This window comes from Mangifera indica, chromosome 7 (genome assembly GCF_011075055.1).
Source record: "Mangifera indica cultivar Alphonso chromosome 7, CATAS_Mindica_2.1, whole genome shotgun sequence".
NCBI lineage: Eukaryota > Viridiplantae > Streptophyta > Magnoliopsida > Sapindales > Anacardiaceae > Mangifera > Mangifera indica.
The window spans coordinates 20,609,920-20,622,241 of record NC_058143.1 but is presented as its reverse complement, the minus strand read 5'-3'; the positions used below and the strand labels follow the sequence as shown (position 1 = coordinate 20,622,241).

The 12,322-nt window shown below is 34.0% G+C and overlaps 2 protein-coding genes across 16 annotated transcripts; one reads left to right on the top strand and one right to left on the bottom strand.

The window, feature by feature from the left end:
- The first annotated feature begins 288 nt into the window (after positions 1-288).
- LOC123220765 lies at positions 289-5,343 on the top strand. 14 transcript variants are annotated; one of them, XM_044643359.1, is made up of 4 exons: positions 343-432; positions 2,067-2,286; positions 4,621-4,789; positions 4,900-5,343. In XM_044643359.1, the coding sequence occupies exons 2-4, from the start codon at positions 2,160-2,162 to the stop codon at positions 5,078-5,080; spliced, it is 477 nt and encodes a 158-aa protein (XP_044499294.1). In that variant the 5' UTR covers positions 343-432; positions 2,067-2,159; the 3' UTR covers positions 5,081-5,343. The 14 variants fall into 14 exon arrangements, 5 of the variants coding, with proteins under 5 accessions (XP_044499294.1, XP_044499291.1, XP_044499292.1 ...); XM_044643356.1 differs by having other exon boundaries at positions 2,067-2,332; XM_044643357.1 differs by lacking the exon at positions 343-432 and having other exon boundaries at positions 439-2,124; positions 2,213-2,286.
- Positions 5,344-5,508: 165 nt separating this feature from the next.
- LOC123220764 (rhomboid-like protein 14, mitochondrial) lies at positions 5,509-7,398 on the bottom strand. 2 transcript variants are annotated; one of them, XM_044643353.1, is made up of 2 exons: positions 7,061-7,398; positions 5,509-6,719 (listed from the first exon to the last, which is right to left on the bottom strand). In XM_044643353.1, the coding sequence occupies exons 1-2, from the start codon at positions 7,268-7,270 to the stop codon at positions 5,961-5,963; spliced, it is 969 nt and encodes a 322-aa protein (XP_044499288.1). In that variant the 5' UTR covers positions 7,271-7,398; the 3' UTR covers positions 5,509-5,960. The 2 variants fall into 2 exon arrangements, with proteins under 2 accessions (XP_044499288.1, XP_044499289.1); XM_044643354.1 differs by having other exon boundaries at positions 5,509-6,714; positions 7,061-7,380.
- Positions 7,399-12,322: the final 4,924 nt, after the last annotated feature.

Sequence of the window (12,322 nt, the reverse complement as noted above, 5' to 3'; positions counted from 1 at the left end):
AGTGTGCGTTCCTCTGGGTCGGTTCGTCCTGATGTCACAAAGTTTTCCAGGAACGGAAACTGCTGGGACTGGAACTGTTTGGCTGTGACATCAGGACGAACGACCTAGAGGAAGTGTGCGTTTTATTGTATTTTTTATAAAAATTTTATATTTAAAAACAAACCCTATATTTTTTATATTTACACGTTTCCCCACGTTTCGTTTCTTATTTTTTTAAGCAAATACGTTTCCACGTTTCGACGTTTCGACGTTTCCGTTTCCGTGCTACCTAGTTCTTAACTGTTACTTTTCTTTTTTTTTTTAATCTTGAAAAAGATAAATTGGGTTTCTTTTCATTGTTGGTTGTTATGGTAGCTTCTGTGCAGTGCCAATGTGAACTGCTGCAGCTCCTACAACGAAAAGGCTAATGAAGGAATTCATGGATTGGGTTTGGTAAAAAACATAAACCTTGACTTTTTTGTGTTTAAGTGTTATATTTTTGTGTCTACCCCTTTTGCAAAGTAACTGGCAAAGTGTTCATTTCAGTTTGGTTATTGACCTGTTTTATTTTATCCCGGAGAGTATAGAGCAGGAGGTTTGGTTTTTTGTCTTATACAGATGGTAACGTCAACGTCCAGACTCCTGGTTATTCTGGTGGAATCTTTTATCTGACAATAAGTGATATTGTCTTAGTTTGCTTTTTTGTCATATATTCTCTGCAATTTTGTTTAAAATTGGCATGGTGGGTCTAAGGTGAGGATCGAGTTTAAGTGATGGAATATGGCTTATTTATTTGTCTTCTCCAATGTTAGCAAATATTTTAGTGTTTAAGGTCCTCGCAGGCATTCCTATTCAATTTTAAAATTTGCATCTTCATATAGTAGGCTTGAAATTATTCATTTACATGATTATGTGTGTTAATATATCATATGGGTATCTGAATCCATGGTTTAGGGGTGTTGCCATGTTATGTACCCATTCGTTCTTGCTGATGCAGTAGCATGACTTGGGTTTTAAATTTCACTTAAATTTAAAAGCAAGTTACTGTTATTATGACAAAGTTGTTATATCGCTCATAGGTTTCTGTTAGGTTCCTGGTCAATCTTCGTTACTATTAGAGTCCAGAAGTTGTAGCTCACCTGTTTTATTCAACTCAGCAGTACCCACAATTCTTTCAGGCAACTCAATTGTCGACAGTGCAAATAACAACCCAAACAACCACGCAATCAATGGAACAGAAAACACTTTGCAAAAGGATAATCTGCAATTCATTCATTCATTAAGGTTAAACCAAAATTACAAAAGTTCATTACATTCAAAGATCTGAAAACCCAACTGGAAAATATCAAACTCTACAATGAGCAAACTAAGTAATTTTCCTGCTTCCCTAGGAAATTCTAGAGACCTAGTGCTCTCCCAAAACCATCTTCCTCTTTTTCTGAAATCTCTGATGATGTCCCTCCACAAACTCCCTCTTTCTTTATATTGTTACCAATTGTCTTGCTTTCTGCTGGTGGTCCTGGTGGCTGTGTGCATGCCCTCTGCTCCAATCTTGTGAAGTGCTTTATATTGTTACCAATTTTAGATCTTTTTTCTCATTATTTAATTTTTTTTGTATGTGTGTGTATATATATAAAACAAATATGTCCAATTCTCCTCTAGGTTATGCTTTTTCGTTTAAATTTATTTTAAGCTTTTCTGGATCATTGGGTTAGATCTGTTTGGAGAGACAAAAGATCTAAAATTTTCCCTTTTAATCCAAACAAAAGAAAGCCAAGAATTTTTTTCTTCCCTCATTTGAGCTACATGTTATGATTTTTACAGACAAGATTGTCATGTTTTGTTTTCATTTAATTATTTTTGCAGAGGTGTGAATTGGATTTTTCTCATTGTTACTTATTTGAAGAAGTGATTTAAAAGATGAATTATGGGTTTTTGTTTCATGATACTGGGACAAATTTCTGAACTGAATTTGTTCCTAAATTTTAATTATCTGGTTTTTTCAATGATATGGGTCTTTTTTTATTGTTGACTGAATTTGTTTTTAATGAGAGATTTTAAGAGGTTACAACAACTGCCACCTGCAGGCATCAGAAGGGCACCCCAATACAACAATATTAAGCTTTTGAATGCTGTGATATTCGAGTAAGAATGTGAAAAATGTGTACCAATCCCTTTTTATGTTTTCTTATGATATTTACTTCATTTATTTACATTTATCAGTATATTTCAGTAAGGTGGGATACGCAGTATCTTGTTTCTATGCTTATTTGGATTGCAGTCTTTATGGTTTTTTATGGGATGGAGGTCAGTAATCCTGCTGCTCAAACCTTTATTGGTTGTTCACTGTTTTGTAAGTGTTGAGTTTGTCTGTTTTTTATGCTTCATGTTCTCTCACTGCCTACATTCTTTATGCATTCTCTGGCTTCATTTTGTTTTGGATTATGCTTTCATGTTCCAAATTCTGTATGCTATTTCTCTTTATGCTCTTCTTAAACCCTAAACCCAGTTACTTTGATAATATTTCTTAAGTGAATATTATCAATTTTCTTGAGTTGAAATTTATTAAGTTATTATTCCAATTGAATTCTATTCTTAACTCAATTGGCAATCTTGTCCTAATTCTGTTTATAATCCAGTTTTTATTTGTATTGCTGTTTTTATTCATATTGTAGTTCTATTCCAGGGAATAAAAAAAGAATAGAAACAAGATCTGGAATAACAACAGGAAACAGAAACAGAAACTGGAATAAGAATAGAAATAGGTACAGGATCAAGAAGTGGAATAAGAAACAGAATAGAAACAACAACATAATGTGGAATAGGAATATAACCCGAAATAAAAAACAGTAACTGAAATAAGATTAACCCCATGAACAGGAATAGTCACAGTAGCTGGAATCTAAGTTCTTTTTCCCATTCCTTCTTACATTCCTATTCTAAATTCAGTCTCATACTGGAATTTAAACTCTTATTTTGTCACTATTTCGCATATATTTTTCATCAACTCTCAAACTTCAGTCATTACAAATGAATAAGTTTTTTTGAGCCTTTCAATAATTTACTATTCACTAAAGAAAATGAGTTTCCTAACTTTTGATGGTATCATTTAACTTGCAGTGTTAATTTTGGAATTTTATATGTACTTTTTAATGTAGGGAATTTTTTTATTTAGTGAATGTGAAAATTTTTCTGCTTGTTACCCTGGTTTCTTATGAGGTCTATTCCAATCTCTTTTATTCCGTCCCATTTTATTCCAGCCCCTTCCCTATTCAAACTAAATTTCTTCCAGCTCATTTTCTATTCCACCCTATTCTATTCCAACCCAATTCTAGCCATATTTTATTCCAGTTCATTTTACTGTTGGCCAATTTATTCTAGCCTATTCCCTATTCTATTCCTAATCCCATTTTACTGTAGCCCAATCTCCATTTCAGCCCATTTTATTAAAGCCCACTCTCCATCCAGCCCATTTTATTATAGCCCATTCTCCATTCCAGGCCATTCTCCATTCCACCCCATTTTCCATTGTAGCCCATTTTATTCTAGCCCATCTCTATTCCAGCCCATCTCTATTCCAGCCTTTTTTCTAGCCCATCTCTATTCCAGCCCGTTCTTATTTTAGCCCATTCTTATTCTAGCCTAATCCCTATTTGGTCTAGCCTATTCTATATTCTAGCCCATTTTCTATTCCAACCCAATTTTCATCCCAGCCAGAATGCCAGCCAAAATCCCACTCCAAGCCCATTCCCCCTCCATTCCCATTCCCATTCCCAAGCCATTCCTAGCCCATTTCAAGCTTATTCCAAGCCCATTCTCATAATCTGCCCATTCCCATTCCCATTTCCAATCCAAGCCCATTCCTCTTGCCTATTTCAATCCACTACCATGCACTTGCCTATTTCTCCTCTCTTCTCAAAATCTCAAAGACCGTGATGTGTTTACTTATTTGTCTTCTTCAATGGTGGCGTGTATTTTAGGGTTCAAGGTCCTTGCAGGCATTCTGATTCAATTTTAAAATTTGTTGTTGCATATAGTAGGCTTGAAATAATTAAATTGCATGATTATGTGTGTTCTTGTATTATGGGTATCTGAATCCACGATTCAGGGATGTTGCCATGTTATATACCTATTCGTTCTTTCTGATGCAGTAGCGTAACTCGGGTTTTAGATTTCTCTTAAATTTCAAAGCAATTTACTCTTATTATGACAATGTTGTTAGATTGTGCATTGGCCTCCTGTCTAGGTTATGCTTTTTTGTTTAAATTTACTTTAATACTTTCTGAATTTTTGTGTTAGATATGTATAGAGAAACAAAACATCTAAAATTTTCCCTTTAAGCTGAGCAAAAGAAAGCTAAGAATTTTTTCTTCCCTTAGTTGAACTACATGCTACGACTTTTACAAGATTGTCATGTTTTGTTTATGTTTAATGATTTTTGGAGAGATGTGTGAATTGGATTTTTCTCATAGTTACATATTTGGAGAAGTAATTTGAAATTGAAAGATGAATTTTGGGTTTTTGTTTCATGATACTGGAGCAAATATATGAACTGAATTTTTTCCTAAGAGTTAATTATCTGATTTTTTTTAAACATTATTCTGGATTGTTTTAATTGTTGACTGTAAGGGAAGTTTGCAGGTGGTGCTAACTCTGACTTCTACAACAAAGAGGATAATGAGAGATTTCAAGAGGTTACAGCAAGATCCGCCAAAAGGCATCATGGGGCGCCCCAATCCAACAATACTAAGCTATGGAATGCTGTGATATCCAGGCAAGAATGGAAAAATGTGTACCAATCCCTTTTTAGGTTTGCCTATGATATTTACTTCATTTGTTTCCGTTTATCAGTATGTTAAATGGTTATTCCTTGGCATGGAGGTGAGTAATCTTGCGACTAAAGCCTTTACTGGATGGCAGTGCGAATATGAATACATCCATTGGAGAATTCAAGAGCAACTTTGTTTCATTGCATTGTATATTACTAAACGATACTATTGAAAGAAGCTTTAGTTTCAACCTTGATTTGCAACTCAGAAGCAAGCAGCAAGATGGGTGCTTCACCTGTGATGGCAGCGTTGACTGTATTGAGCTTGTGTAGCTAGGTTGTTTCCCAGAAAGTGCACGCAAGTGTCAAAAATAGATTAGGCAATGGGATAAACATTACACTGCATTGTCAATCCAAAAACGATGACCTTGGGCAGCAGAATGTTGCCGACGGAAGTACCTTGTTACAGAACAATTGTCTTTGAAACCGGACTTTCCTCAACCAGCTGTAGAAGAGCAGATTTCTCGTTGAGAAAAGCCCTTTCTTGAATTGTATCTGTTTCATTATCTCCACAGTAATCTACAAGAATCTGGACACGCAACCTAGCAGTTAGAATTCTATCATTACCGTTCCCATAAAAATGTAGGTGAACCTTTTTTCAGAGAAATAATTTTGTTCATTTAAGAAACAGAAAATTTATAGAAAAGAAGCATTTCAAAAGAGAATTAATAAACGGTCCATCTAGAAACCAAGAACAAGCCTCCGCAAAAGCCAAGATTGAATCTGGTTTTATAGAAGAAACAGCCTAAGAAACAGAGTCATTTAAATGTCTCCCAGTTCAAAATCCATAAAAGGCACAAGCTGGATGACTCGACTGCTACAACGCCCCTGAATACTGAACCATTTTCATGATTGCATTTGGAGATTGCAGAATCTCTGCAATTTTACAGACTCACTCCGTGACATCTTACCAAAGTTCAACACATGTTACCACAAAACCAAAAGTGATCAGCCAAAATAGGTGGCCGACTTGATAGACCATCGGCAAATACACAGATCAAAAGCAATGAGTAGGGATCCATATGAATGGAGGGGAAAACGGGAGACAAAGAAACTCTCTAAAAAGCACAATTTGCAACTGTTACTTCAATTGTAATTTTCCACACAAGTAGGAAAGTCAGAATCAGCCCGGTAAGTCAATGGAGAAAGGTTGTCAACCAAATCTTTCAACTCTTCGATGCCGTAATTCCTCCAAGGAAATGACTCCAGAGTCAGATTGCAATCCATTGCCACTTCTATTTGTTCCACACATCTCACACAAGTTTAACCAGCCAGAATTATCAAATGTACATGCCCGGCATCTCCATGTGCTGGGTGAAGTACCTCTGTTATGAGCCCAGCCAACAGTTCCCCTACCAATAATCCTCGGTCGTTGAAACAAATACCGCACAAACCTTGAAGGCCATCTCAATGCACCAGTAATTCCTCTAATGAACATAGACAGCGGGTTTGGACCTGAATACCCAGTCTTCAACTTCAAATAAAGAATCCCAGCAAGGATGCCACCAAGATGGCCGAGAAATGAGACACCAGGTACAAACATCTGGATAAGAATCAATTCAGCCCAAGCAGCATAACGTGCTGGGACTATGAATCCATATACATTAGTAAAGTTTTCTGAGTGAGAATTGAGGATGACTTTCATGGCAAAGAGAACACCAGAAAATCCAACAGCATATTCAGAGTAATAAGGTTTTCCGTAGTCAAAAAACAAAAGAAGAGATTTGGCTAGCAGCAATGTGATACCCTGGGACAAGCCAACAAGTACAACAACCATGGAGGCAAATTCAGTGCTTCCCATTGATGTTTCCAAACGTATCCCCTTCCATAAGAGTGACATCATGTTGTAGAACAAGTGAGACTCACCCACATGATAGAATGCAGACAAGAATAAGCGTTTCAGGTCCCTGTGCTGTTCAACCAAAGGTAGATATAGATAAACATATGAAATTGTTTATGCAGTTAGACTAGTTATATAAATATTCAAGCTTTGATGATTGAAAAAAAAAGATATTTCCAATTATGCTCATATGGAGGCACAAGAAATGAGATAAGAAACACACTGGCCTAGAAAGTAAAACATACAACATGCTTAAGTAATTTATGAGGTTGAGGCCAGGAAATTAAATCGATCAAGTCTTAGAGATGGTGTAGATCATCTAATTCTACAAAAAATGATAATTGAGTAAATTATGAAATGAAGTCAATTGGAATTGATTTAATTTAAGAAAAGGGGGGAATTTGGTAAGTTACCTTGAGAATAAGATGAGGATTGAACCAGACTTGATCAATAGGGGGGAGAAGAGAATCGAGGAAGGCAGGCCTGATATAGATGAGAGTGTTGGTAGCAACAAGAGCGGCTGTAACCGGTGGTTTCCAGGGCAGCCTGTAATACTCGTTAAACGCATGAAGAGCCAGCAGGGGCAACATTCCTCGTGATACCCTCCTTCTTCCTATATCCATCTTCGTCAAAATCAACAGATTTCATAGACACAATGACACAGCCACTTTACCCTCTTAACCTTACTTTTTAAAGAAACGAAAGAGACCAAATTCCAGATGCTTCCTGATCTTGCTTCCATCCCCAACTTTCTTTCTCCATATGGGTCCCGCATTAACGTGTGTGTCGATATATATATATATCCTCTATTTATATTTTATATTATTCATCTCCTTCAAATTCTATACTAATGCTATCTTACAAGAAGTTAGGTAGGTATAGATTACAGTAACTAAATAATTTTGGGTCTTTCAATGGGATCCATTGCAAAATTTGTCTTGCACTGCATAAGCACAAACTTTTGACTACGAATCCATGTTTTGGTTGAAATAAAGGGTTGGGGCCAAGAAAATGGGTAATAAAAGGTGATGTTGACCGTGTTACATATTGTAGGCATACTCGTATTCACTTTGGGATTTCTGTTAACTAGAATGGAGCTTCCTTATTATATCAATTCTTCGAATGTTTCTCACTCTCTTTACTTCAATCATATGCCCAATCAAATCCGATTTGTTGCATTAGACCTGTTGTTGATGGTCTCGTCATTATCTTTCTTGATGCCCTCAAAAATTTCTTCCATATAACTTCATACATCATGTTTGTTGTTTTTCTCTTTTACCTCTATTCCTTTTGGTAAATGTAATCATGGGCGAATTAAAGGTCCAGAAAGTTAAGTAAACTTTCATTAGTTCAGATGGACCATCGCAACAATAATATACATGTTTAATTAGGGCGGTTCTTTTCTTCTATTGCTAAGATTCACTCATCCCTTAAGGAACAATTTTTTTAATCAATTTTAGTGGAATGACAATTAATTGACAGGCTAAATGCCTACTGTTTACCCTTGTTCTCTTTATGCAAATATTGGCGATGATCTTTCTTTGCAAGTCATGTATTTATTCCCATGAAAAATCATTAATCTAATTTATGGATATGCTTGCAGCTGGTTTCCAATGGAAAGTGAGTAGTGATGTTGGGGTATACTACTTGGGTGCAGTTGTTCCTCATCATTTCAAAATTAGGATTGCCCCTAGTCACCAACAAGTCATCAACATTAGGAGTATATATAATTCGGTTCAAACCATAAAACAAAATCAAACGGTTTTTTTTTTTAGTTCGAGTTATGGTTTGGATGATTTCAAACCGTAAACCATATTATTTAAAAATACATATATATAACTATGTTTGACAAAATTTTCTAAAACGCAATTATATGTGCAACTTGTTTTTTCATATTTATGTTGTCATTTTCTTTACATATATATTATATATATTTTATATTTATTTTATACATGTATATTATATTTTAGAAAACTATAATTCAGGTGATTATTAAATTATGTATATATTTAGAAATAAATGGCTTTAAAAAATTCAAACTATAGTAGTCGAATCGTGTGTCATATTGTATATCAAAACCTAATTTATCATATCATGTATCATATTATATAATACGCTTTTAAAAAATTAAAATAATAAAATATTATAATTGACACATCATTATTTTGAAAATTATCACCAATACCCTTAATATTTTAAAATTTTCATATACACTCCTAATGGACTATTATTCTCTCTAAAAAAGTGTATCAATTCGTATCAATAATATATATCGTATCGTAGGATATGTATTATATCGTATGATACACTTACTGTGTTGTATTAATTTGATATACTTTATAATATGTATCGTTTTCCATTTATATCATATCGTATCGTAGGATACGATATGTATCGTGTATTTTATTATATTGATAACTATGATTCAAACCGTAATCCAAATCGGATCAAATCATAGTTTTTTTTAATTTGTTTTAGTTTGGTTTGAATCCTAAAATGGTTTAGTTTGATTTAAAAAATTTTCAAACCATTTTTTCAATTTGTTTTGGAAAATCTGTCAAACCACACCAAACTGAACCATGCACACCCCTAATCAACATATAAGGAGATGATCAAGACTCTATCATTGTTTTGTTTCACATAAACTATAGTTTCACTTAGACTTTTATTGAAGCCAGTCTATCATAGGTAAGCATTTACTATGTTGTACCAGGTTTTGAAGTTTGTTTTAGGCCATAGAAACCCTTCTTTAGTAGGCAAACTTTTTCCTTTGGTTCAGCCTTTACAAAACCAGGTGATTGCTCCACAAAGATTTTTACATACAAATCTCCATTTAAAAAGGAAAATTTTACATCAAATTGGCATATAATCCTAACCTTTTTGAGTTGTCAAAACTATGATCAACTTGATTGTGTCTAACATTGCAACTAGTGCAAAGGTTTTAGTATTGTCTATACCTTCTTTTTGAGCATATACTCTTACAGCTTTGGAAATATGGTCACCTGGAAAGTCAAGTTGCTCTCGAAGTTTTCTCCTCAATACACACAAATACCAAAATCAAGCTACAACAACGACCTAAGGATGTAAAGTTCCAGTGGATGTAGAGAATGTAAATTGATAGTATTTCACACTACAAATGTAATAAACTTAAATTGTATTAACTGATTTTTAGAAATGAAAATAACATTGTTCATTAAAGAGTATTGTAACATGTTTACATTAACAAAGTGAAATAACACAAAACAAAGCATCAATTCAAGAACACCCAAACACTAATTCCCCTTCTAACATTTGAGAGGCTAGTACTCTCGCAAAACCTTATTCTTCCTATTTTCCCTTGCCCTTCTTTCTTCCCATCGCCTATGATGCTCTCTTTCTCCCAGCAACAACTCTTCCAACCTTGGGCTAACACCTCAACACTGGAAATCTCTATAGTCCCTAAGGTTTGTCGCCTACGTGCTACATATCCCCCTGATTGTTCATTACTAGTTGCACACTTCTTAATCACTAACTATTGGACACCTGTAGCCTCCAAAATGTTAACACTTGTCTCTCTTGCTATTGTTCTCCCTACTCTTCCTTTTTTCCTCTTCTTTACATATACGTTGGACCTAACATATCCCTTCATAACCAGTTTGGCCTTTAGCTTGTAAATTGAACCATCAGAGTTTAACTTAGTTCTAAAATCCCACTTAACACCAATGGCATGCTTATTAAAAGGTTTGTCCATTAGTTGTCATGTTTAGTTCTTCATAATCATAATTATCTCCTCATACATTTTTGCTCTTTAATTTTCTGATTTTACAGCTTCTTCATAACTTGCAAGCTCAATTCTAGCCATGTTACACTTATTGTAAACAACTGCAAAACTCCTTACTTAGATAACTGCATTTTGTTCACCACTACTATCATATATTCCTTTTTGAGCTACCTCTCTTTTTTGCATTACAACCTTTACTTTTGGCTTCTTTTGGACTACATTTTCTATCCAATTCCTTTAATAGTTTTCATTAACCTTTATGTCTTTATGAACAATCACTTTTTTAGTTTTTAAGTTATATACTCTATACGTTTTGGACTTGTAACTATAGCTTACAAGTACGCCCACTTCAACCTTTTTACTCAATTTATCTCTCCTTACATCTGCAACAGGTGTCCAACATACACCTCTGATCTAAAGTCTGAAATCTAAATACATTTCTTTTTTAATTCCCAACTAAAATTTTTGTGTTTTTCCTCTCTTATGGGTTGTACAAAGATTCACTCTAATCTGAAGTCTGAAATTTAAGCTGATTAATTTGTTTGTTTTTTTCCAATTAATTAGTACGTTACTTATTGTATAAAAAAATTTTGATTATGTATTATGTTATATTATGTTTAATAATTAATTAAATATTTTACATTTAAATTATTATATTCATTTTCAATAGGAGATTTGTGAAAAGTACTAAAATTTTTATAATATTGTCTTATTTTTATAAACGTATTATTGACAATGTGTCGTATTAAACTCATATATACACATTTCATACTTTTCTTGTATGTAAGTTTTAGGGGCTTTTTTGACAAACATATTTTTTATTATTTGTCATATTATACCCATATAATTCATGTACCCTATTTTTCTCATTCCCATATTTACTAACTAAGGTCTAAACCAACAATGTGTTTTCTCTCTTCCCCTTTTGCTTATTATCATAAACTTCTTTCTTTTCTTTGTGAAATGTTGCTTATTAGAGCTTGATACAACTTAATGCCTTCCTTTTTGACTTGCAATAAAGGTTCTTTTTGCTACTGCTCCATCTTTGTGAGTTTTTCTCTACTCAATAACTTGTAGTGAATTTGAGAGCTTTGAAATAGTCATTTTAGTCATGTCTTTGGAGTCTTCAAAAGAGGAAATTTTGGCCTCAAACTTCTCAGATAAGCTCAAAGAACTTGCTTAACTGTGTTGCTCTCAGATATTTCTTCAACAAGAAATGCTAATTGGTTGACAACCTTCATAAGTCTGTCAATATACTCTTTGACAGCTTCATTCTCCTTCATTCTCAACAATACAAACTCTTTCTTCAACTTAAATATTTGTATTTGTTTTGACCTATCATTACCGTGAAACTTCAATCTCAGTTTATCTCAAACTTCTTTTATTGGCTCACAAGCCATTATTCTTGCAAAAATCACATCCGTGACAACAGAGTGTATGCAAGAAAGTGTTTTGTACCTTTTGGTAACTTACTCTAAATAGTTTTTTATTGTTGGATTATTTGGCAAATGAGCTGGTTTATTCCTTATCTCAACCACATCCCAAAGGTCAAAAGTTGTTAAGTAGACTTTCATTTTGACTAACCATATGGGGGTAATTTTCTCCAGAAAAAACTAGAGTTACACCAACAATGAAGTTGTTTGACGCCATCAGTTTCTTAACTTTGAACTTAAGGTTTTTACACAACACTTGGGTACCTCTTCAACTATTTTTCTTCACTACATAGGCCCCTTGCTAAGAATAAGAAACGCTGATACGACTTTGTTGGCTTATGAGGAGTTTTATGTAGTGAAATCTTTATGTGAAAACAGAGATAATGCAAAGAGAATGCTAATGTTGCTGACTAAAACATTTTTTCTAGAAAAGTTGTCATCTCTACATTACATTTTTATGAATATATATTACATAACTCATC